Genomic DNA, 27,769 nt, shown 5'->3' on the forward strand with positions numbered 1-27,769 from the left:
GCTCCACTCAACCATGTTATCAGTCTCCCTCCTGTACTCCGACTCATCACTACGCATTACTTGTCCACCAACTGTGGTATCAACAAATTTAAAGATGACATTGCTATTGTCTGGCTGCAGTCGCGGATAGAGATTAGAATGGAGGACTGAGCACGAGGCCTTGAGCTACCCCTATGCTGAGTCAATGAGGAGGAAATGTTGTAACCAATTCAATTGATTGCAGTCTGCCGATGAGAACATAGAGCACCCAGTCGCTGAGAGATAAGCAGAGACCCAGTTCCCAGAGTTTGACAATAAGCTGAAATAGAGGGGATAATTGTGTTGAACATCAGATAATGGTGATGTCCAATCTAACCAGTTGTTCTGCACAGGTGTTAAGAAGGTGGTCAGGCATACCATCAAGGCTGGATGCTGTTGGGGCTTCACCCTTGCGAAGGATCTTCTGATATCGGCATCAGAGACTGATGGTGGAAGGGAAAGGAATAGTTGATTGCTAGGAGGAATGGAGAGCATGGGGTAGAGATACTGGGTAAGGAGGAAGGGAGTTATCTAAAATTGGACAATTGAATGTTCTTGTCTTTGGGTGATAGTCTACCTAAGCAGAATACGAGGTGCTGTTCTTCCAATTTGCACGTGAACACTCTGGCAGTGGAGAAGGTAGAGGACAGAAAAGTCAATATGGGAAGAGGAATTAAAGCAGTGAGCAATAGCTAACAACTGGAGCTCCAGCATGCCCCGATAGACAGAAAGTTGTCAGCCAAATGGTCATTGAGTCAACACTTGGTCTTACTGATGCAGGAGGCTACAGTGAGTACTGAATGCAATCCACGAGATTGGAGGAGGGCGAGTAAATCTTTGTCTCACTTGTAAGGGCTGTTGGGATTAGGGTCCCTGAGTGGAGGTGAAAGAGGTGTAGGTCCAGATGTTGCATTTCCTGCAGTGGCAGTGGAAAATGCCTGGGAAGGGGGAGGAGTGAGCAGGGAAGGGTGAGCGAACCAAGGAATCGTGGAGAGATAGGTTTTCAGAAATCATAAAGGGCTGGGGACAAGATGATGTGATTAATGATGGAAACAGAGGAGACATGGGTGTGGGCTTCATCCACAACTGTGCAGGGGGAAACCATATCTAGTGCAGAAAGAGAACATTCTGAAGTCCTAGGATGGAAAGCCGCATCTTGCGAGCAAATGCGGCAGAGACAAAGAAACTGTGAGAAAGGGATGGCGACCTTGCAAGACATATGGCGGCAGGAGGGGTAGTCAAGGTAGCTGTGAGAGTTAGTGTCTCACAGATGCAGGAGGCAGTTCCAATGCAGTCAATGTCGCGTAAAAAGAATCGGGGATTGCTGCCAGGGAACATTTGGAACAGAGCGTTTAACATAACCAAAGCAAAAGCATGGATAGCTAGGGGTCACGCGAGAGCCCATGGCTACATCTTTGACTTGAAGAAAGAAAAGCTGTCGAGGACGAGGACAAGTCTGTCTCACGGAGGAGTGTTAGTTGAGGGGAACTGGCTAAGTCTCTGTTCTGGGAAGAAACTGAAGACCCCGAGGTAATCCTGATGGAGAACGGCGATGCAAAGGGATTGGACGACCCAAAACAATTTTGTATTCAATTGCTTAGCTTACCCAGAGATCCAACCTTCCAGACCAGCCTACCATTCTCAACTGCCCTGCCTGGTCAATCCTCTTGGCCACCTCTTCAAAAAAAAAAACAATCCTATGCACAAACCCCACTGACTTCAGTTTTACCAGGGCTCCTGATACCACACACTGACATGTTAGGGGTAGTTACTCTCACTGCAGTTCTGTGTTTCTGCTATTTGGTCCAAGTTTTGATCAAAACTGATACAGTGTGAAGCTTAGTGACCCAAGTGATATCTAAACTTGGTAAAGGTGAGGTTCTTGGAGACCAAGTGCAAAATAGCACTGTCAACCTTTCAATTAATAAATGTAGATTGCATTGTCATTGGCCTGACTGGATATTTCCTCCTTTTTCCAGGCTACTTTACACTTGTAAGGTGACTGCCAATACTGTTATTGTCAGTAACTATCAACTAGATATGTTACAACATTAGAGATCAAATCGTACAATCAATAAATATGACAAAGTCAAATCCATATACCTCTCGATCGAGTTCACAAATATCTGCTCCAGAAACCAGGCACTCCCAAATCTCCTTGGCACGATTCCAGCCAATGTAGAGGCTGGCTTCTTGAAGAAAAAATGCAAGGAACCTCAGGTGTGCTTCCAGGTACTGTGGAAAAAACAGATACGGGGTAGTTTTGGACCGGAAACTGCAGAAGATCTGGCGTCCATTTTTTTCCTACAATAAGTGTCTGCGTGCTATGGAAATAAACCATTTCAACACTGTCCACTTCTGGAAAATTGACAAAAATGGCATGATAAAATGTAGTAGTATTTGCTGAACGTAACAAAAAAGCATATAGTGGATTATGTTTAGATAGAACTAAAATGCAGGCAATGAGTTATCAAATTCTGAAGCAAATTGAGAATCTACATCAGGATTTTATGAACTCAAGAACATTCACCCAGTTCAGAGGTACATGAACGAATAATACAAACATTTCCCTCCTACATCATCCATTGACCTTAAGCAGTACTAAAACACTCTGCCAGTTTTCGATAATAAAGTTTCTGTTTATAGTTGCCAATGGTAAATCAGCACTCTTCTTCGAATCTAATCTATGTTAGCAGCATTTGGGATAGATTTTCTGATTCGCAACCTTTCAATTTGTCCAATTTGTTTCAAATCAACTCAACTATATATATAAAGAAAAAGAGATATATATTTATACATACTACATTTACTTTGATATTTGAACTTTACTTCATACCCAAAACCCATAAAATTGGGATTTCTTTCTGCATAATTTTACTGACTTTTTCTAAATGAGCCTCTGCCAACAAAAAGTATTTGATTAAATAAGGTCGGATCACATCATTAATGTTAACTTATCCTTTCTCTTCACCCCAAATTGACTGATCTATAGATTTCCACAATCTTTAATTTAGCAATTAAAACTCAATCAATAGTTATCAATTGATAAAAGTGAGAAAAATGATAAATCTAATGTACAGGAAAAACCTGATTGCTTGAATATTAAAATAATCAAACAGGTATAGGTGTTCTAACTTGAATACCAAACAAAACTCTCATACCCTCCTCTGGATATGTTCACATAGAATATACACATGTTTTTGATTATGTTTAGGGAGGAACTTCAGATGCTGGTTTAAACCAAAGACAGACAAAAAGCTAAAGTAACTCAGCAGGTCAGGCAGCATCTCTGGAGAAAAGGAATAGGTGACATTTTGGGTTGAGACCCTACTTCAGATCGGTCCTTTTCTCCAGCGATGCTGCCTGACCTGCTGAGTTACTCCAGCCTTTTGTGTCTGTCTTCTGTTGTTTTTGTTTAAGTGGGTTCAAACAACAAATCATGACTAACAAAAAGCATGATTATTTCAGTACACAACTTGCTGATTAATGTTGTTGTAAGCTGAGACAAGTCTTCAATCAAGACTAGTAACAGCATTTAAATCTCCATGGTCAGAGTTTAAATTCAAACAGATGTTTCAATTTTTGTACAATGAGAACTAAAAATGAAAATACTGATGATTTGTAAAGATAGGATCAATTCTTCTGCAGCCAAAATTATGGCAACAATTTATATTTGGGCACTGCACATGTATCCCGTAGTATTTATTACGATAAACAAATAATAGACTTCCTTTTTTAATAAAGTCATTGGAATTTTATTTTTAAATGCATGCTTTCTGATCTATTCCAGATGTGTCCAAAGGCATAGCCTAAACAGCTTCAGGTCTAATAAAAAGTATGAAAATACAATAGAAAACATGTAGACCAGTGAGTGAGATCCAGACATCTAAAACTCATATCTTTATACAGAATTGGGTGGCATGATGGCGCAATGGTAGAGTTGCTGCCTTAGAGCGTTAAAGACCCAGGTTCGAACAAGATCATTGGATCTGTCTGCATGTAGTTTGTACATTCTCTCTGTGACCACGTGAGTGTTCTCTGGGTGCTCCGGTTTCCTCCCACGATCCAAAGAGGTGCATATTTGTAGGCTAATTAGCTTCGATAACATTGTCCCTCGTGTGTAGGATTGTATGGGGTGATCGCTGCTAGGCATGGACTTGGTGGGCCGAAGGCCCCTTTTACGCGCAGTATCTCTAAAGTCTAATAGTTATGGCAAAAATCATGGTCATTCGTTTAGCACAAAAATGCAAAAAAAAAGTTTATTTCAAGAAATCTCAATGGCTATACCACAAATGGAATATAAATAATGTAAATTAAGACTGAAACACTTACATCTTGATGGGTGTATCTACCATCTACAATCATTGATCCTGTCAGCCCTCCTGGACCTGCCACAGCAAGTGCCATTCGATGGCAAGCCACGAGGCTCCCTGTAACCAGTTTCACTATTTCAAAGTTCTTCTTCAAATCCTGCACAATACTCTGGAAGAAGAGAATCAGAGTATTTAACTTTCAAATTCAGTTAAAAATTAAGGACCGTTTTATCAAATGATATTCGAGGAATTTTAAATGCTAAAGGCCTGAATGCCATCCTTTCATTTTGACAGCTTGAAATGAAATCCAACCAAATTGGTTAGATAGGTAAAATCGTCAGGTAAAAGAGGTTAAAAACTGGTTAGGTAAAATCGTCAATTGAAAATAAATACCACAAATGTTGGAAAAAGCTGAAGGAAAAAATTGAATCAAGAATTTAAAATGTGAACATTTACAATGGCTCTAAAATGATGAAAGAAAATCTAAGCTTCCTCTCCAAATTAATGGCACACATCTGTTAAGAGATCCAAAATCCAAATGTCTTCCATAAAAACAAATCTGCACAATTTGTTTAATCAAGTTAATTGATACTTGATGTAAAATGCTTAAATGTATTAAAATGCCTCGAGCACAAAGTTTAAAATCTTGTTTTTGCAATTTCGGTATGATAGATACCAGGGGTAAGGATTAGTCATGCGACTGTTTATTGAACACAGCTCAGTATTCAGCACGACCATCCACTCTACACACACCACGAAACGCCAAGACCTGGGCCACTGTACCTCCCTGTGCAATTGCTTGTTGACTTTGTTTTTACCAGATCGTGATCAGTGCTGATCGGTAACATGTCCTCACTGATCATCACCACAGATGCATCTCAGGGCTGTGTGCTTAGCTCCATGCTCCACTTACCGAGCCCATGCACAGCTCTAACATCAATTGGAATTAAGCCATCAGTTTTTTGATGGGCGGCAGTGGCGTAGCGGTAGAGCTACTGCCTTACAGTGCGGGAGTCCCGGCTTCAATCCTGACTACAGGTGCTGTCTGTACGGAGTTTGTATGTTCTCCCCGTTGGTTTTCTCCGAGATCTACGGTTTCCTCCCACAGTCCAAAGACGTACAGGTTTGTAATTTAATTGACAGTGTAAATATTTTAAAAATTGTCCCTCGTGTGTGTGTGTAGTATAGTGTTAATGTGCGGGGATCGCCGGTGGGTGCGGACTCAGTGGGCCGAAGGGCCTGTTTCCGCGCTGTATCTCAAAAACTAAAACCTACACAACCCTAACCTACCTTAGCAATGGATTGCAACAAACCATCTCTTGCACTACCATTGACTTGTTTTCCCAATTGTGTTTTTGCACTAATGTCTATTTTTGCAGTCTTCACCATCTTGGATAATGTGACTAGTGCTAACCTGTGCAGTACAGTGGAAATGCTCAGGGGTGCTGGTGGAAGCAGATACAATAGTGGTGTTTAAAAGGTGTTAGATAGGCACAGGAAAATGCAGGAAATTGAGGGATAAGGATAACGTGCAGACGAGGAGATTAACTCGACACAAAGTTCGACACAGGCATTGTGGGCCAAAGGGCAAGTTCCTGGGTTGATCTGTTTTCTGCCTACCACAAAAGGCTGACATTCCAATGCATCAATTCTTTTTAAATTACATCATTCAGCTCCCTCAACCCAAAGGGCTTCTATTCTAAATTTATACAGAAAAATGTGAGGTGTTGGATTTTGGAAAGTCTATTATGGGCAGAAGCTACACAGTGAATGGTAGGCCACTGGGGAGTGTTAGGGCAAAGGGATCGAGGAGTGCAGGTACACAGTTCATTGAATGTGGCACCACAAGTAGATAGGGTGGTCAATAAGTCATTTAGCACATTGGACTTCATTAGTCAGATGAGGGGTGATTTTATAGAGGTGTATAAAGTCATGGGAGGAATAGATCGGGTAGACACAGAGTCTCGTGCCCAGAGTAGGGGAATCAAGAACCAGAGGACATACATAGGTTTACGGTGAAGGGGGAAAGATGTTAAAGGAATCTGAGGGGTAACCTTTTTCACAAAATGAGTGGCAATTGTATGGAACGAGCTGCCAGAGGAGGTAGTTAAGACAGGGACTATTACAACATTTAAGAAATAATTAGACAGGTAAATGGATAGGACAGGTTTGGCGGGATATGGGCCAAACGCAGGAAGGTGGGACTGGTGTAGATAGGACATGTTTGTTGGTGTGAGCAAGTTGGGACGAAGGGCCTGTTTCCACGCTGTATGACTAAGACTCTATTCATAAAACGTGTTAAAGAAATTCAAGTCACAACAAGAAAAATAATAAACATCCTTCATTCTTTCCCCCAGTAGTCCAGAAATGTACCAAGACATTCAGGATACCAAGTGCCTACATAACTACAACATGAGTGGCAGTTGCTTGCAGCTCTATTAATCAATACTTGCGAGATCTCCTTGCAAATTCAACACTACAATGAGAATTACATACTTATCAGGCCGTATTGTGCCCTAGTTACAGAGGTTTCCTTGGCATGTATATCAACACCAAATAATCTCCTGAAATGAGCCAGCAATATACAAAAAGCAGCTATATTAATTCATGGGCCACAGACAATTTCCTAAAACACACATTAAACAACAAAATGTTTACAGTGAAACAAAAATGAAGTAAACACAGATTTATCACCAAGATATCACACCAGTTACAGGAGGGATTGTTTGATGAATGACTTTTCTACAAGGTTTCTTGGTTTATTTGGTTAAGATTTAGAATTTAGAGAAGGGTGGGTGGAAAAGATGACGTTCAACCAAGGAGAAAGTTATTGACCCAATCTATCTTCACTGAATGTGACTATTTCAAAACTTATAACACAGCACTGATAAAATCTTGCACATTAACAATGAATGGGAATGTTCTCAAATTTGTTCCTTTAGCTGATAATACAATCTTCAAGCAATGGAACAGTTTTAAAGTAAAGCAACCAACTTCAACTCTACAATATGGCTTCAAACAAATTAATCACTGAGCTGGATGCACCAAGATAGAAGTCTTGTTATTATCTAGTTTTGAGGGTGCATTATTGTCTTAGCCTATAGAGGAATAATAACCTATATTTTTTTGGTTCTTCCAACCTGTACAGATTTATTGACCCAAATCCACACTTTTGTTTTACCTTGTCTTGTTTCTGACAGCTCTGTTTGATGAAAGACCTGGTAATCTCGTGAAGTTGACGCAATGCTGGAACCACCCACACTGGCTGTTGGTTGTTCTGCTGAGAGGACTAAGGAAAGAATCACAATTTGAAATAGACAAACTTTTCATCAGAAGAGTTTCACGAATTTCCTGTGACTCAATTATGGTAAAATTATAGTCATTTTCCAGTGACTACATCACCAACTGAAAACAACTCGACTATTTCACAACACACACTGCAAAACAAAATGAAACACTTTTGCACCTGAGACTTTCTAGAATCATTATGGGACAGGAGCCAATTATATATTTTTCCACTCAAAAACCATTGCATACATTTCCATTATGAAAATGGGAGCGGCGGAGTGGCGCAGCTGGTAGAGCTGCTGCCTCAGTGCCAGAGACCCAGGTACGATCCCGACCTCGGGTGTTGTCAGTGTGGAGTTTGCACATTTCTGGGTGCTCCACTTCTGCGCACATCCCAAAGACGTGCGGGATTCTAGGTTAATTCATTGTTTTACAATTTACAATTGCCCCTATTATGTGAAGGAAGTGGATAAGAAAATGAGATAACATAGAACTAGTGTAAACGGGTGATTGAATCATATGGATATAGCGGGCTGAAGGGTCTGTTTGGGACGAGGTGACGGTAACCATAGGTCTTCGAGAAAGCCAACTAATCTCCAGATATAAAAGGATTTAGTTTTAAACAATTTTACCCACTTACAGTTTTCACAATATTATTCAGCACTTTTTTTTCATAATTTTAAATTAAGTCAGTCTTCCTTTGTGCCTACATCAAACATAATTACTTAAGATTTCTCTGCAATGAATTAGTTATTAATCATTTGGTCATCTTGCCAATCCATGTCTACTGGCATTTTTTTCGCATTTCTCATTACAATTCCTCAGTAATTTGCTGTTAAAGTTTTTGACACCTTCAATCCTAAAATATCCAAATGGCTAATTTTTACCAATAGAAACATTATGCCTCTGCTGATGAAGCAGAAGATATTCTTTTACTATTTTAGGACACAAAAATGTGAGAATCGGGTGGGGACAGAACATTGTACACATTTAGATCATTCAAAGTGTGGGATTTTGCAACAATGGTCAACTGAAGCAGCACTTGGAGACAGATGGAAATACAGGTGCTGAAATCTTAAATAGAATAACAAAAGGGTGGAAGAACTCAGTGGGCCAAGACCTTTCTTCAGACTGAAGGAGCAGTTTCGAGCTATGATCTCCCAAGGATACAGCATTCAAGAAGGCATGCAACAACTTCATTGTTAACTGGTGTTAAATTGATATATTTATTTGATGACATTAATGGTAAAAGTGATCAGTAAAACATCTGCTGGTAACATCTAATACTTTGAATTTAAATGCATGACAAGGCACTTCAGTGAGCCTAGTTTGGGGAAGCAATACATTTCATCTCAAGAATCATAAAGGATCAGCATAGCATTTAAAATCTATATTCTCATTAGATCAAAAATGCTTTGCACATGCTGATATGAGGATTCTGATTGATGATCTGTGCTGATACAGTAAGGCACTGGAAACCCCACAGTTGGGGATAAAAATAATAGTAAATAGAGATTAGGCTGAAGTAATACTGAGCCGCTTGGTGTATGCTTCCTGATTCCCCACAATTTAAATATTGGAAGTGGTTTGCAGCTACAATAGATAAGGGAATGAAAGAACGGAACAGCACAAGGGCCAAAGGTTTTTGTGTGTGGAGCACAGATACCTATGTGGAGCAGCCAAGCCAAATATCACATTTCTGTGATGTAATTTCTGTTTACTTTTACATAATTTTTCACTTGTTTCCTGAAATAGTGTTTAAACAAACATACACAAGTTAATTTTGACAAAATAATATTTTACCTTTTTAATGTCTTCTATACATTTAATAATGTAGCTTCGCTTAATTTGCTCCTTTACTGCATAAGCTTCACTGAGTATAGTCAGGTGTTCTTCCAAAGCCGGCTGGACCAAGTTAGTGGGGAGCGCTGGTAAATGAGCAAGATCCCATAACACTTCTAGCACCTTGGGAAGGTGGGAGTGGGGGTAGGGGTTGGAGTAATTGGATCACAGAAGTAAGAAAAAGTGAGAACATTTTTAAAAATTGTTTTGCTGCAGTTAACACAAAATACAAATTTAAACTCAAGAAACACTGAGGCAAGGATGTAAAGTCACAACATGTTCTTCAGAACAAATTCTTACCTTTCCCGTGGTATTCTCAGAACGTGCTTCACGACCAATTTTTCCTATAAGGCTAAGAAGTTTTTGTCGAATACGGTCACTTTCAATTTCCCAACTCTAAACAGAAATAGAGAGAAATGTTTACGACGAGATCTAAAAAGGTTTGCAATAAAAGCGATGACAAGTGTCAATGACATTGCAATCACCACCAGGTGGCGCCATCAGCGATGGCAGCCTTGCCAACAGTTTGTCCATCTTTTTAATTATTTTTATGTGTGTTTTAAAAGTATGTGTTAATGTTCCCTGGTTTGTTTTATGTGGGGGGTGGGCCGACGCCCCATCAAGACTGGAGGTGGATACTCTGAATGCGGCCGCACTCATCGATTTTCATGCCATGGCTCATGCGCAGCATACTGATCCCGATCTTATCCATTACCACCGGTCGCATACAGCCCTAAAATTGGAAGATGTACCTATCGGTGACACGAGAGAAACCATTGTATGTGACACTTCCACTGGCAAACCAAGGCTGTTTGTGCCTCGGACGATGCGCCGAAACGTTTCCAGCGCACGGCACAATTTATCACATCCGGGCAAGAAGCCTATGATAACACTAATCTATGAATGTTTCATCTGGCCTTTCATCAAGTGTGACGTTGGATTATGAGCGAAGAGTTGTATACCGTGTCAACAATCTAAGATCTCCAGGCACACCAGGACCCCGTTCAGTGAGTTTCCTGTACCAGACACCCGGTTCGAGCACATGCACCTGGACATGGTCGGCCCACTCTCACCGTCAAGAAACTACACATATCTGCTCACTTGTGAAGACCGGTTCACACGATGGCAAGATATCCCAGTCATCAACATTTCAGTGGAACAATAGCCCGCGCTTTTGTTGACCGATGGATTTCGGTCTTTGGGATCCCAAGTACGATCACAACAGACCAAGGACCGTAATTTGAATCTCCGCTAACCGACCTCTTGGGTACGAACTGGATTTGAATGACTGCACATCATCCAGAAGTGAACGGCCTGACTGAACGGTTCCATCGCCAGTTGAAAGCTTGTCTGGTAGCTGGAGGAGACACGTCGAACTGGAGTGAACGGTAGCCTCTGGTTCTGCTTGGCACACATACGGCGGTGGAAGCAGACTTAGGATGTTTGTCAGCGGAAATGGTTTACGGCACAACTCTGAAGCTGCCTGGCGAATTTGTCGAATCAATCCCCACAGACAGATCCTATGATCCAAGCAGGTATGTCAATCGATTACTCAGGCAATGCAGCTACTCAGGCCTACACCAACATGGCGAACAGAACAGAATGGAAAAACAGACACCGTATCCGTCGACCGGTTAAAGCCAGCATACGTCGAGAACCAACCGACTACCTCACTCACCGACCCGGCAAAGTCACAAGACCCCAACACTTCCTGTCACAGACCTCCCACACTGCAGTACCAAACAAGAATCAGGCCATAACATCAACCCACCAGACGGGGAAGAACAAAGCCAGGCAGTCGCCACCTTGTATGACTCGGGGGAGCTACGGCACTTTCACGCCTGCGTTCGTTTTGCATACAGCCTGTCACCACTGGCGACTCGCCAGCAGTCACACGTGAAGGTCCAGCCACAAGAGCTCAATAACTCCAAGTCAGACGCGCTAATTGGCCTTATCCGCACATGGGTTATGATTGATGAGAATGTAGCTAATAGAGGCTTCTGGAATAAATGGGGCACAAGGTGTCGAGCTCGGCGAAGTCTCATTTGTTCTTTGCTTTCTGTCGTGGGATTCAGTAGATCTCACATATACACAATGAACATCTTCTGTTGTGCTGCAGCAAGTAAGAATCTCATTGTTCTATCTGGAACAAATGATAATAAAACACTCTTGACCCTAAAGCGTTCAGCAAACATCCTCGCAATCAAGCAGTATTTTCGCACCAACAAGCTCTACACTGCCAAGCCCTTGGGATTTTCTCAGGTCAATAATTAATTTTCATCCCAACATGGACATGATAATTAAATCCAAAAGCATGGCATTGTAACTGCCTTGTCATCAGTCAACATCCAATCATATGGCAGAATTCAATGGGAAAAACTTTCCACTGATCAAATCATATTCATACAATGCAAGATGGTTGTAGTTGTTGGAGATCTATCACCTTAACACAAGTACATCACTGGAAACCCACATAAATATGAAGCTGGAAGAAATGGTCAGAGGCTAAGCCTCCTGTGTCACGAATAACCTCCTGAGTCTTCAAAGCCGCCTGATCCTTTGCAAAGTACACGTCCCTGGTGTGATGTAACCCTCTCCACTTGCCTGAACAAATCCCAGCTCCAACAGTAGCTAAAAAGTTCAACACCATCCAGGTTAAAGCACCATTTTTTTTTTGCAAGTCTTTGCAATATAGGAGATGGTCATTCAGCAATACCATATGCATATGATGCTTGAGTCAATGCCAACTCAGAGTTGACAACACTGTCCCCCCCCAATTATTTACCTGGAACCTATTCTCTCATACATGTCTATTAACACCCTTTCATTTTTCTCCTAACTAACCTACTCTAGGAGTGCTAGGAGTGATTTACAACATACATTTAAGTAACAATAAGCACATCGTCGGGATTTTGGAGGATACGGTGCTTGAGTAGCACTGCATTCCCTTCCCTCAAAAGCGCATGCTGGGTTGGGTGTGCTGCATACAAAATGCACAGGTTGCGTACAAAATGCACTGGTTACGTGCAATATCTGCTCTGACAGCGATTCCCAAACTTCTGACATCTACTACTGATAAGAGAAGCCTACACAGGCCTATAGTCAGGGAGTTCCAAGATTTTGAACTGGCATCATAAAAGTAAATACATATCCAATTCATGATGCAATAGCCCTTGAAGGCGAGGGAACTGTTGTCTGTTGGCTGGTTGGGGGTCAGTTTTGGAAGGTGGTGTTGAAGAAGCCTTGTACTGTAGCGACTTGATATCTTCTATATTGGATACACTCAAGCCAATAATTGAGCAGTGGAGGGTGTAAATGCTTAACATCATGGATAAGATTCCAATCAAGTAAGTTACTTTTCCCCACAGCGATACCAAAGCAAGTTGAGCATAATACAAGTGCACACACCCAAATGAAGAAGAGGGTAATCCAGGACATCTGGTGGCCTTTCAAATGGCAGAAAAGCCGTGTAGAAACACATAACAACTTACTTGTGACAGCATACCCAGCTTCTAACATGCTGGTGGTTATGGATTTAGAGTACAAAATGACTCTTCATTGGGGTACGTGGCAGCTTTGTTATTACACAGGAACAGCATGACTAGCAGTAAGACCAGGAGCAAGTGTTCAGCAACGTAGCTAAAACTCTGCTTGCCCCATCGAGTTTTGTTTCAGTGCTTTCTGCAAATTCCTGCTGAAAAGATCACCTCTGATAGGATCGTAATTTATTTTATCAGTGTTAGCAGTGCTCACCACTCCCACCATTCACTGTACAAATGGAGAAATAATAATGTGACTGAGCATAGCATTCATTCAATAGCAGCATTACTGTTTTACCTCTATTCCGAAACTTAGCCAAAAAATAATAATCAAAGAATGAAAATGGAAGCCAGTGCTACAACTAAACCAGCAAGCATCATATGCAAATGGTATCCAAATTATATTATCAAACTTATTTTCTGAATCTACTTGGTAAAGCCGGGACGGGGTACTGATTTTGGATGATCAGCCATGATCATATTGAATGGTGGTGCTGGCTCGAAGGCCCTACTCCTACACCTATTTTTTATGTAATACAACTCAAGTTAACTCAAAGAATGGAAATAGAGGCTGTAACCCTGTGCAATGATGCGGCTCGCATGACACAAGATGATTATCTTGGCCTCAGTAAAATAAATTATTGTGTATTTGATGAGCTGATAGGGAGAGGGAAAATAAAGTGGGGAATTTGAGAGAAAAGAAAAAAGGTTAAGTTGTTGTACATCCATTTGCATTTCTCTGATTCTATAATTGTTGAAAGTGAAATATCTAATACCATATCCATGCGATCTAATATAAATAGAAGTTTAAAGTATAGTGTTCACTTGCCTTCTGTATTAAGATGAAGAGATGGTTCAGTTGATCATAGTTGAACTTGGCAGCAGCAGCAGCAATAATGGTATGGATATTTTCAATGACAGTTGAAGATTGTCCTGACTTAATATAAACACAGTAAGTTGTAAATACCCGACTTGCAAATAATATTACATTTTTCTTGAACATAGTAATTATCCTTTACATAATATTATACATATCTCCCTCTCAAAGTTAATCAATCTCATGAGAAGTGTACATAAAAGGACAATGCTATTTTAAACACCTTCGTATTAATTTTACTTTACTTCAGTGTAAATTCTAGAAACTTTTAATAGGATTCAGCAAGCAGTTAAAAATATTATTTTCATCAGTCCCATCCTGACCACATTGCCCCACTGTAGCAATGCATTCAATACAATGTGACTTGTTCAATTATACATTACTCTTAAAGTTTAAATGATTAAATTTGTAACTTTTACTGCCAAAATAAAACTCCCTCACTTAAGTGGCAAGAATAAGTCGCTCTTTTAAATTCAGACAAGATATAGGCGTTGAAACAAAAACAACAAAATCTGGAGCCTGCTTATAATGATGTGAGCTATTTCGTTCTGGACATGTGTTTGTCAACAAGGCATGGGCAGAAATGTAGTTGCTTTTGTTGAGATTCACTCCAAACAGTTGTGCAGCAGAAGACTGGTCTTTATCGGATGTTCTCAGGGACGCACATCCAAGACAAATATCAACGTCCTTTTGAAATTATTAAACTATAACAAAAATCGGGTCTAAAACATGCTAGACTTCCATGTTAAGGAGCTGCTTGTGACAATGTCGCAGACTGACACTTTCCAAGATCCAGGACTACATTTTGAGAGGCACTAATGCTTGGTGCAGCCAAAGTAATTGTAGTTTAATGTCCTCCCACCATTGCACACTCAGCTGGTTAAACACGGTAGCGCAGCGGTAGAGTTGCTGCCTTACAGCTCTTGCAGTGCCAGAGATCCGGGTTTGATCCCGACTACGGATGTTGTCTGTATGGTTTTATGGGTTTTCCTCCCACACTCCAAAGATGTGCAGGTGTGCATGTTAATTGGCTTGGTGTATGTGTAAATTGTTCCTAATGTGTGTAGGATAGTGTTTATGTGCGGGGATCGCTGGTCAGTGAGGACCCGGTGGGCCTGTATCCGCATTGTATCTCTAAACTAAACTAACCATTCCATAATTAACAATGAACATTCCAGGTGCCACAGAGGCAAACTCACTTCTCCAGGCTATAAACTCGTGCCTTAAAGAACACTAGCCCGATAATTTAACAATTGTGTTGCTGTAATACCATACCTGAATGCGCCAAATCTTGGTAAGTTCATCCAGAGAGAGTTTACTGCCCAGCAGTTCAATTATTCCCTTTATTCTATCACAGTATTGTGCTTGATCAATATTTCCTGCCAAATTTGAATAAAAGTATAGTTTGTCAACAATGGCACAAAAAGACAATTTAAACACATCAAATCCACAAAATGGTTCAAAACCTGCTCATGCATAGCTCTACCCCTCCCCCCCCATTACTCTGAAAGGCTATAAATCCCCAAATAGCCTTTGAAATGGGTCTGATGTGCATTCATTAGCTCATTAAATGGTGAACTAGATTACGAAATCAAAAGTGAACAGAACAAGGGGCCACAGTTTAAGAATAAGAGGTAGGCCATTTAGAACTGAGATGAGAAAAAACTTTTTCAGTCAGAGAGTTGTGAATCTGTGGAATTCTCTGCCTCAGAAGGCAGTGGAGGCCAATTCTCTGAATGCATTTAAGAGAGAACTAGATAGAGCTCTTAAGAATAGCGGAGAAGGCAGGAACGGGGTACTGATTGAGAATGATCAGCCATGATCACATTGAATGGCGGTGCTGGCTCGAAGGGCCGAATGGCCTCCTCCTGCACCTATTGTCTATTGAATTTTAATTCCAGCAATAGCACCATGTAGTGCAGGATTAATATTTCCATTGCATTCACCAAAATCGTATTTCAAACATCAATCGCCAGTCCTAAATGGAACAGATAGATAGAGCACATCCCCTGCTAACTGTTATGGCGACAGCACGAGAGTTATGAAGATCATGGAACTTAGCTGCCACTGTAATATTCCTCATGCAGTGACAACTGAAGGGAGCCGGAAGACATCATCTGGTGTCTTTTTTTCCTTATGCGACGATGAATAAGCACAACAAAAAGGAATTGACCTTTTCACTTCACTTTGTGATGGAAAACATTTTTATTCAGTTAAAATGTGAATATTTAAACAGCTTAGCTAACTAACACTAATTTTGAGATTTTGTTCGCATGCATTGTAAAATCCCAAATGTGTCAATGATTCCACCCTCCTCCTCATTTTACAGTCTTCTCTCATGAAATCACAAATCGACAAATTTATTTTAGATATTTAAAAATCAGTTATTACAACTGAAATGTTGTGTTGTGTTCCAAGTGCTAAGGGTTGTTAGTGTACTACACCAAGTTCTTCGTTATTTGGAAGGCTGAGGAGCTTGGACTTGGATTTTATTTTTAAACCCATATACAGTGCCCTCCATAATGTTTGGGACAAAGACCCATCATTTATTTATTTGCCTCTGTACTCCACAATTTGAGATTTGTAATAGAAAAAAAAATCACATGTGGTTAAAGTGCACATTGTCAGATTTTATTAAAGGGTATTTTTATACATTTTGGTTTCACCATGTAGAAATTACAGCTGTGTTTATACATAGTCCCCCCCATTGACTAGCCACCAAAACAAGCATAAGCTAAAGATGGCTGCAATATAGGCCTGGCAGAGGAACACCAGAGAAGACACCCAGCAATTGGTGATGTGATGTCCATGAATCACAGATTTCAAGCAGTCATTGCATGCAAAGGATATGCAACAAAATACTAAACATGACTACTTTCATTTACATGACCCATTTACATTGCTGTGTCCCAAACATTATGGTGCCTTGAAATGGGGGGGGGGACGGGGGACAGACAGGGGGACTATGTATAAACACTGCTGCAATTTCTATATGGTGAAACCAAAATGTATAAAAATGGTCTTTTAAAAAATCTGACAATGTGCACTTTAACCACGTCATTTTTTTCTATTACAAATCTCAAATTGTGGAGTATGGAGGCAAATAAATAAATGATGGGTCTTTGTCCCAAACATTATGGAGGGCACTGTACTAATCAGGCTCTCTCCTTTGTACCCAATGCACTAAAACAACATTAATAAAAAACATTAAAATGTTTTGGTAGCTAAAGGAAATAAACATAAACTTTTTCTGAATGTAATATATTTGGAAAAGTTCAAGTTGAGGCCTAGGGTCGACCTCGCGAGTATGCATTCATGAAAAAACTCTTCATGAGCTGCAATTCCCCTCAAAACGTATCAAAGCACAATACTTTTTTTTTTTTAATTGAAATTTTATATTTGTCCTTCTAAAGCAGTCTTCAGTTGAACTATTCATTTGGCACACTGCACAATGTTTATAGCATTAGTTAAAAATGTACCCTCATGATTCTTGACTTAATTTGTGAAAAATCTTCAATGCAAATTGTTAGATACCAAGGATCTCTTAACTGATCACCAGACAGCAAATTACATCTGAACTGGATGTCTTCAAAATAATTGCTACATTTTTGTAGACAGCTTTCTTTGTTCACTGCTCTGCATTTAATTCAAGCCCATACGCGGCACAGTAGCGCAGCGGTAGAGTTGCTGCTTTACAGCGAATGCAGCGCCGGAGACTCAGGTTCGATCCTGACTACGGGTGCTGCACTGTAAGGAGTTTGTACGTTCTCCCCGTGACCTGCGTGGGTTTACTCCGAGATCTTCGGTTTCCTCCCACACTCCAAAGACGTACAGGTATGTAGGTTAATTGGCTGGGTAAATGTAAAAATTGTCCCTAGTGGGTGTAGGATAGTGTTAATGTGCGGGGATCACTGGGCGGCACGGACTTGGAGGGCCGAAAAGGCCTGTTTCCGGCTGTATATATATGATATGATACATGCACCTCAGTATTAACAGTTATACTCTGTTCCTAGAAATTTCCATAGATTAACATCCATACATTAACATCCATAAATTAACACTCACTGCAGAAGTCAGGCAGGCAGTAAGCTTTTATTTTCGATCACAAACCTAAGCTGTAATTAATGGCAATTCGCTAAAGAATCAGTCAGCATTTAAATATTTGCTATTAGCGTGGGAAGATTTCTTCATCTTCAAAGTCATGTCAATTTTTTTTTAATGTGCTAAATTAACCTTGATAATTGTCTCAAAATCGATGCAAGTAATTGGAGCAGTGCCTGGAAGTTACTAATCCTTCTAAATTATACTGGATCAGTATAACATACTGTCAAATCTACTATACCTTCAAGTGCTATTGACAGTACGGAATTTTCCACCAGCCAGTCTAATAATCGATCTGTATCAATTGCATTCTTCACAGACTTTGACAAAGTACTGTCCTCAATCAATTTAGTAACCTGAGGAATAAAATAGAAATAAACCGGTAATTTCTGAAATTTATCTCCAAATAACTTTTCCTTTCCTGTTGATTGAGAGATGGGGGAAAGGAGAATTAATCATTGACTTAGAGGGCAGATAAAATACACAATCTATTTTGTTATTAATGTTGGTTATACCACAGGTTTGTACGTATTAATATACTTAATCTGCTGGTGTATCAATTATTAATTTTCTGAAAGCATTACTCTAAACTGAAATCAGAATGCAGAAGACAAAGTACTGAAAAGATGAATCAATTAACTCAAGTCATTTTTTGTTATAAATCCTTTTTCAAAAGAATTGGATTTATACCTTCATCAATAATGTGCAATGGAATGCATGCCAAAGAACACAATACGATTGTTCCCAACTCGGAGTCATGGATAAACCGCGAGGTCCATTCCCAGGTGAACGGACCGGACCTCATGGAACGGACCTCATGGTCTTCAGCGATCAAGTCAAACAATCTCAAGAACTCCATTTACGACTTTCGCAAAGCCATCAAGGATGCTAGATGGGAATTTTGCAACAAGAATCCCAGGGAAACCATCCGAACACCCGCCGATTGCAGCAAGGTTTACATGCTATAATGGGCTACAATGTGAAGTCGGGCAGTATTACTGACCACAACATGCCCCTCCCCAACAAGCTCAATGCATTCTATGCCTGATAGAGTCTATGGCTGCGTCCTCAGGACCTGCTCAAACTAGTATAGTTTGATTTGACTGGGTAGCACAGTTTTTCACTATCTTGGAAAACATGATAAAAGTAAACAAATAGCAATATCTTAATTGACAAGCGCAAGTGCTCCTTCTAGTTGGAAAACTATACCCATTTTATCTTATGGTAATTTTCAAAAGCCATCTTAAATGGCCAAATCTCATTCATTTTCTTCCAGTGTTTGACCCACAATTTGGCGATCTGCGCATTATGTCTACATGAATGTATTTATTCTATCATCTCTGAATGGAAACCTCAACGGCAGATACAGTACCTGTGGTTTGCACGCAACAAAATGGTGCCAATTTCAAAGATCAATGTTCAATCATGTCAATTTATCTTGCGGGCGATGCTCAAATTTAAAGTAATTCTAACCTCTGGTTTAGTAATAGACAAAATCAAAATTCTTCAAATATAAACATTTTCACAAGATTAACCTACCTCCTTCAACGAATTCATTTTTGCGCTAAAATGAGGAGTTTTCAACATACGTAGGAGGATATCTAGTCGGAGGTCATCTACCACGGTTACCAATGCAGGCTGAAAGCGCATGCACAACAGTTTGATGGCAGAGAGAAGCTCTGGAATCGTCACCAATTTCTGTGTTGGACAGTAATTTAAAATCATATTTTTGCAGTTTCCAAACAAGTTATGATAATGTAGCAATTTGAAAGTATCTGGACAAAAAATATAAGAAGCCCTCTCTCTGTTTACTTATTCTCTCACTCAGGACAATACTTGTACTCTAGCTAACATACTTTCATGAATGGCAACATGACTATTAGTCCAAGCCTGGTGTGACTGAGTGGACGTGGTCGGGGATCTACCTCTTTAGTGATCCTTGGACTATCCTTGAACGGACTTTGCTGGCTTTAAATTGCATGAAACGTTATTCCCTTATCAGGCATCTATACACTCTAAATGGATCGATTATAATCATGTATTGTCTTTCTGCTGACTGGTTAGCAAGCAAAAAAAGCTTTTCACTGTACCTTGGTATACGTGGCAATAAACTAAACTGAACCCTTTATCATTTATCTGAATACTGTGGATGGCTCGATTGTAATCATGTATTGTCTTTCTGTGGACTGGTTAGTGCACAACAAAAGCTTTTCACTGTACTTCGTTACGCATGACAATAAACTAAACTGGAAACTGGAGGGGGGGGGGGACACCTCTGTTGATAAAATCAATAAAAATAGCACATGAAAGCACGTTTGATAAAGTCCAACAAATATGGAAACTAATCATACTTGTGGAAATGCCTGTTAGATGTAGGTCAGAAGAATTGCATCCAACTGGATTAACAAGAGATCCAACATTTTTTCAGCTCTAATGAGCAGCAAAAGAATGTCTGAACTTCTCACAAAGCATCAATGAAAAAAAACCCGACATGTGCCAAATAAAGCATACATAACTAACTGCTCATAATTCTCTGTACTGTTGTCTGCGCATTGTCTCATTTTATGGGGAACTGCGTTGAGGTTAAAGAGGCAAATCTGAAATATGTTTACATATTAATCGAGAGATTCTAGCAAGGCTAAAATAGAATAAACATTTTAAATAAGGGCAATTCAGAAAAATGGAATGAAAATACCTTGTCTTTCAGGTCTTTTTCTTCTAAACTTTGTACGTATCTTATCATTTTATCAATGACAGGGTCCAGCATGGGCTGCAAATAAAAACCAAGAACTGAACAAAAAAAGGTTAAATCCACAGCCTACTTTTTTTAGATTTTTTATTTTAGATTTAGAGATACCGTGCGGAAACAGGCCCTTCGGCCCACCGAGTCCGCACCGCCCAGCGATCCCCGCACATTAACACTATCCTACACACACTAGGGACAATTTTTTACATTTACCCAGTCAATTAACCTACATACTTGAACAAGTACTATATTCAGAATTTAATCTCTCATATGTAACTTGATGAAAAGCTAGATTTAATTCCCATTTTGTTCACTTGCAGTGGGATAATTTTCTTTTTGGATTTAACTATTCTGCTGAAGATGTACACAATGGTACTTACCTGCACCACCATGGGGTTTAGATATTCAGCACAGACACTCAAAGGCTGCACCAGTGCAGATACAGCCTAAAACATAAGAAGAGTAATTACTTTAAAGAGTAAGCCCTTTAACAACCGATTAGATTTAAGTAATTCAACTAGCTTGTAGTTCCCACAGGGCTATAACATTAGAGTCATTGTTAGTATAAAAATAAAATCAGTATTTTTCCCTTCAAATAACACTTCCAAATAAAGCCGTTAACAATCATATCTACAGAAACATGAATATCCATATTCTGGTACAAAATGTGCAATGCAGTGATGGAAACTACTGCAAAAAATTAAAATAATAAATCAAAAGTTGAGGTAATTATTGAAGATTAGCACTAAATCAGACAAATATAAATGCTTAACATGTTTTCAAATTACAGCTTTTAAAGTACTTACTGCTGTTTCGATATCCTCTGCACCAAACTTAAGCTGGATTGCTGAAAACCCACCCATCTCACCAAACTAGAAAATGAAACAAAAGTGAACATTTAAACTGATGACAGACTTCCATCATAAAACAGTTGTAATAAAAATAAACTCCAGTACAGAGTGATTCCTGATGGAAACAATCATGCTGTACTGAGGTCATATTTAGGAGTCACTCACTGAATGAGCTGAACACACAGAATCTAGGTGGTACCAGCTTTTATTGTTTCCAATACCATTGCCAATGCAGTTCAAGTTGTATTGTGTAATTCCAGACCATGTAAAAAGGAATATTTTTACAAAATATATTACCTTTGAGTATACGTTTATATCATTAGTAAAGGGAAAAGGGAAACAAGCTGATGTTGGTAAATTTACTCTGTGGGTACTTAAACTTCTATCTGAAACTTGCTTAAACATAGGAAAACAACAATATAATTAAACAACTTAATCTGTCGTCGCCTCTTCCTCCATCTTAATATCATACAATACTGTTTGATTGCAAGTTTGCAATAACTAGAGTCGAGATTTTATTGAAGACCTTGGTTGAAAGTGACTTTCTGCATTTTTAGTTCTGGACCAACTACCCAATTGCTAAATTCTGATAATCAGATCGTGAAGTTTCAAGGAGGCTTTCAAATACCTACGGGCACTGAAAGATTCTGCTGAGCAGCACAACATCAAAGAAGATGATACTATGTCAATCATTGCTAACATTTCCAGCAGAGTGCTGCTGGATTGAACGTTCATCATTTTTTAAACAAACCTTTCTCATTCAATATTAGCAACGAACCACAGCAAATAGTGATTGAGATAGATTGTAAATGTAATCAAATACTGGAAAATTATTTGATTACCAGGGTTTATTATAGGAATTTAGTTTAAAAACATTGGCCTGGACTTTTATGGTCAGCAGCAAAGAGATGGCACTTGCTGTTCACCTCAGAAAATAGTCCACAAAGATCTAGCTCTCTTTGTGGTACAGACTTCACTTTTCTAATATCAGTTGCTGTCAGGCATCAGATGAAAGGAGTACCTGGCATGCAATCAGAGTGATGCTACCAAGTGATCTGAGCTGCCAATAACATAGAAGACTTTCCACAGATAGTAGGAAGGAAATTACAGATATTGAACACTTATTGGCATTAGAACAAGAATCAGAACTTCATACACGATTAATGACTTAATATCTCGGCTATCAAAATGCAACATTTTCAGTGCATTTTTCAATCAAAATACTTTGCCTTTACTGGAAATTTGTTCATTTCCACCTATTTTAATTCCATGTATGAAAAGAGCTTGACATTTTTGATAACAAAAGGAATAGATGGAGTAAATGTACACTTTTACCAGAGATGGGGAATCAAAAACCAGGGAACATAGGTTTAAGGTGAGAGGGAAAGATTTCCTTCTCAACCTGGGGGGCAACTTTTTACACACAGATGGACATATGGAACAAGTTGCCAGAGGAAATAATCGAGGAAGGTACTATAACAACATTTAAAAGATTGTTTTTAAGAATTAGAGGGATTTGAGCCAAACACGAGCAGGTGGGACAAGCGTAGAAGGGGCATCTTGGTCAGCAAGGGCTATGGTTTGGCTCATATCCCTCTAATGACTATGACAATGTGTGTGCCATTACAGTCACAAATAGTTTGCAATCCGGTTCATCCAACAATGGTGATGTTTTCTTGCTATTGAATCATTCAGAACATGCATAACTACAACTTATTTGCACTTGACCCTGGAAAAATAATTTTGAACTTTATAGCATGCTGATAATCCTGGTCATTTCACTGTCCTTATACACAGTCTTCCCACATATAGCTTTACTGTAGTACGCTTGTTAGGTCCACTATATTACATCCAATTTTAGCATTAGCTGCTATAATCCCTGGTAATACACTGTCTGCAAAACTAAAACTAAAACAATTAAAAAAGCTTTTTGCACTGGTGGCATTCTTCTGGTAACCTTTTAATTTTAACACCTTCACAAACCCACCACGCTTTGTTTATCTAAGACACACATCTATTGCAGCAGGTTTTAATTTAGCCTGTGGACGTGTGAAATGGCCGATTAGGTAGGAGAGGCTGCTTCTAATATCTACAGAATTTGTAATCCCTTGAAAGAAATCCAATAAACTGGTTAAGGGACAAATAGTCCCTTGAGAACACAAGCTGATTGCCCTGAATCAAATTTATCCTCCCAGATAATCCTTCTATTACCTCAATAAATGAGCTTAAAAATATTAGCGAGCTATTCTCCAATTTCCTTAGTGGATTTCAATGTCCTTGACAGAATTTTTTTTTCAGATCTCTGTTTACCACCTGGTTCCTAAAGCTTTATACTGTTTCTGGACTAGGAGAAACAACAGAATGCCAATAAGTGTTCAATATTTGAGAAATCTGGCACTGACATAATCAGATGAATCTTCTCTGCTCTGTTCCATCGCTTCTCTTGGAACTCAATGATTTACTTTTCCTCTCTAAAGTCCTCAACCAAATAAAACGAAAAAGTCTGCTAAATAAAAAAAGGTAAGAACCATGCTGCATCTGCTTCCAAGATGTCACCATCCAACAATCACTGGTAAACAGTTGAAAGTCCCTTCTGCATACCTCCCACTTCTATCGAATACATTTTTAAATAGACAATAGATAATAGGTGCAGGAGTAGGCCCTTCGAGCCAGCACCGCCATTCAATGTGATCATGGCTGATCATTCTCAATCAGTACCCCGTTCCTGCCTTCTCCCCATACCCCCTGACTCCGCTATCCTCAAGAGCTCTATCTAGCTCGCTCCTGAATGCATTCAGAGAATTGGCCTCCACTGCCTTCTGAGGCAGAGAATTCCACAGATTCACAACTCTCCGACTGAAAAAGTTTTTCCTCATATGAAAATGTCCACAATGTTATGGTACATTGTTTTAATCCTATACTCTTCATGCTATTCTTTTGTGTTCTTCATTTTAATATATTTGATATTCTCCCTTTTCCACTGTCATTTGTTAAATATACATACACACTTTCTCCCTCATCCCTTCCGTTTTCATCTTCTCTTTCAGTGTGGTATTTATTGTACAAAGCCAACACCACACGACATTAGTTACAATGATCATACAAGATTTATCGGGATCCTCCACAGTTAAGAAAACATGGGAGAGAACAAAACGGAATGGAGTGCCTACCCGATTAACCAGATCTATGAGCCAGCCATGAGGTTCCTGCAAAATAATAATGAAAGTGAATAAGTCTGTTGACAATTATAATTCATCGTTTCCGAGAAAATACCAAAAAATGTGATTAATTTATTGCTAGCCAAGTTGAAAATAATTTGGGGGCTCACAGACTACTTATCAAACTCTAACCACACTGGTATTCTGGTGCACGAATCACAAATCGCTAGCAGGCAAATTCAACAAGGCAGGCACCAATGGGCACTTTGGCCTTCATAATAATAATATTCATTTATTGTCATTGCAACGAGTACAACGAAATTAAAAATAGCCAATCCTGACGGTGCGTAAAAACATATATGCAATAAATGCAAAAACAAATAAATACAATTATATTAAGTACAAAAGTTTTAACAGTGTTGCCTAGTGCAGAAGGTAGTGTTCAGTTCTCGTATGGCCCTGGGGTAAAAACTGTTCTTAAGTCTGTTTGTTCGGGATTTGATCGACCTGAAACGTCGACCAGAGGGCAGATGAACAAACAGACGGTGGCCGGGGTGGGATGGATCTTTTATTATTTTGCCTGCTCTACTGAGGCAGCGTAGGCTGAACAGGTGCTCCAGGGAGGGCAGTGAGCAGCCGATGATCTTCTGGGCCGTCGTGATGACCCTCTGAAGGGCCTTCCTGTCCTTTTCTGAGCAGCTGGCATACCATGTGGTTATACAGTATGCCAGCACACTCTCGATGGAGCAGCGATAGAAGGACATCATGAGCTTCAAAGGGACTGAAGTTTAAAAATCGAGACGTTTGGTTGCAGTTGCAATTGCAGTGTCAGTGAGAACACACCAGGAATATCGCATAGCATTTTGATCTCCTTGCCTAAAAAAAATATTACGTCCAAAGGAGCCACCAGACTTTTTTTTTGCACAGGAGGGTTATCCTTATTGAGACAAGATCCTGAGGGGACATGACAGGGTAGATGTTGGAATGCTTTCACTAATGCGAGTCTCAAACAAAGGGTTTAAGGTGGAAGTAGATAACATTTTGAAAGATCGGGGAATTGAAGGCTACAGGGGTATTGACACAAGGAAAGCTGAAGCAAACCTGGATCAGCATGATCATGTTGAACAGTAAGGCATGTTTGAGAGGAGTGTTAGCCAACTCCTGCTATTTACTTGGAGTCTTATATATCCAACATTTTGTTCCTTTTCAGCATCAGTGGCAAGATCAGCAATTTTTTTCCCATTCCTAATAGTTCTCGCAAAAAAATGGCGTCACTTTCTTTTAACTACTGCAGTCCTTCTGTGAAGGGACTATTGGGTAGGGTGTCACATGATTCAGATCTGCCAACAATGAAGCACCAATTATATATTTCTATATCAGGCTGCTAAAAGGTCACAGCTACTCATTTTTATTTGCTTCAAAGATGAATTGTAAAGTGAGAACAAGCTAATACTGAAACAAACCAGCATGGCAAACATAATCGAAGTCCTGAGGCACTGATCATTTCCCATATGAATTCAGAGGTGATAAATGGGGACATGTTGCAAATCAGCAAATATTCACATCATGTGGGCAAACAGAGTGAATTTCATTTTTCCTTGATGGTTAAAAAAAAAGCCAATTGGCCATCCATTGGACAAATAGCCTGTCAATGCTCAATCTTTCCATGCCTCAATAATGAAATTGCATATTTCAAGGGTAAAGGATGATCGCTGGTTGGCATGGACTCGGCGGGCCGAATGGCCGGTTTCCACGCTGCATCTCAAAAGTCTATAGTAAAGACTGAATATTTAGCATCGTTAATGTCCATAAAGCTCAGACCCGCTATTCGCAGAAGGAATTATAAATCTAATTTTAGGATTGTTATCATTGTCTTTGCTGGATTAAATATTTATGTCCAAATCTGATTATACATTTTAAGAATTCTTTGTTAAAATGTAGGGACAATAAACAGACGTGGTCACTACAAGAAAGACAATTAGCTCACACCATTCTCCTACTTCAACCAGCATCAACGCAATCCCATACACATTTGCCACTCAGAAGTGTTTATAATTTACCTTAGCATAGATTTCAAAGATGTAAATGAGACCTCAATGAGAACAGAAAGTTTAGGGACAATTATTCCACAGCTACAGGTGCAGCAAAATAAATTGGTAAGACAATTTGCACAAAAGATTGATTTCTCGTGAGTGCATTGATACACACGTTTTGCACTGCCCATGCCTTAAATATGTTGGTTAATAAGACTGAATGTTAAAAGAACCATGCCATGTATTGGTGGTGCTGGAGCTCAATCTTTGTCTTGGTTGGATAACTACCCAAAGACAATTCCTGAAATCAATTGCGAGCATAAAGAGTCACCACAACTGAAGATATTGCAAGACACAAATAAAACTTTTACTTCAAAAAATGGTCAGTGTGAATTGCCATTCACATTTACTATTTGACTTGACATTACTATCACGTGGCATTATAACAGTACACCACAAAGTATCTATATGCACACATAAAGTTGCCTCGCTGTCCAACCCACCTTCTGTAAATTGGCTGGTGGCGAGATGGCATACATTTTGCCATCTCCAAAAACATCTGCCCAATTCCTCTGGCACATTTTCATACGATTCTTGAAATGGTACTCGTTACCTGGATTGAAAGCCTGGAAAGCCAAACAATGTTCAATGCAAACTATGAAAAACCCATTGAAATGTAACCTTGTCATTTCTTCAATGTGCAAATATAACATTAATTCCAAATGCAAGTAATTCTCAATATATACTCTTTTTACCAGGATCACTACCTTGGTGCAATTTACACAAGTATTTCCAGATTTCTTGTGCATTGGAGTAAAACGTGCAGTTGTGCGGATTATACCATTAAGTACACAGCTTTTTGTCCATGGAAGACCACCTCACATGGCGCAAAAGACTATGGGCCAACCATTGCCATCAGTCCACACACGTGGGTGCACAGAAATGCTATACACACATAGCAAAATCAAACCACCTACAATTTTCCTTTAACGTAATTTACACA

General features: G+C 39.5%; 1 protein-coding gene across 2 annotated transcripts in view; it reads right to left on the reverse strand.

Moving 5' to 3' along the window:
* usp24 (ubiquitin specific peptidase 24) overlaps positions 1-27,769 on the reverse strand; it is a 147,301-nt gene that overhangs the window by 94,507 nt on the left and 25,025 nt on the right. For both annotated transcript variants that reach the window (XM_078408399.1, XM_078408398.1), the window contains 14 exons: positions 27,270-27,392; positions 24,746-24,781; positions 21,531-21,596; positions 21,105-21,170; positions 20,674-20,748; positions 19,518-19,676; positions 18,220-18,334; positions 15,153-15,256; positions 13,830-13,937; positions 9,762-9,857; positions 9,423-9,584; positions 7,513-7,620; positions 4,351-4,500; positions 2,122-2,253 (listed from right to left, as the gene is read on the reverse strand). In XM_078408399.1, the coding sequence (XP_078264525.1) occupies positions 2,122-2,253; positions 4,351-4,500; positions 7,513-7,620; positions 9,423-9,584; positions 9,762-9,857; positions 13,830-13,937; positions 15,153-15,256; positions 18,220-18,334; positions 19,518-19,676; positions 20,674-20,748; positions 21,105-21,170; positions 21,531-21,596; positions 24,746-24,781; positions 27,270-27,392 (1,500 nt within the window). The remainder of the gene's footprint in view (positions 1-2,121; positions 2,254-4,350; positions 4,501-7,512; positions 7,621-9,422; positions 9,585-9,761; positions 9,858-13,829; positions 13,938-15,152; positions 15,257-18,219; positions 18,335-19,517; positions 19,677-20,673; positions 20,749-21,104; positions 21,171-21,530; positions 21,597-24,745; positions 24,782-27,269; positions 27,393-27,769) is intronic.

Source organism: Rhinoraja longicauda, chromosome 11 (genome assembly GCF_053455715.1).
Source record: "Rhinoraja longicauda isolate Sanriku21f chromosome 11, sRhiLon1.1, whole genome shotgun sequence".
Lineage (NCBI taxonomy): Eukaryota > Metazoa > Chordata > Chondrichthyes > Rajiformes > Arhynchobatidae > Rhinoraja > Rhinoraja longicauda.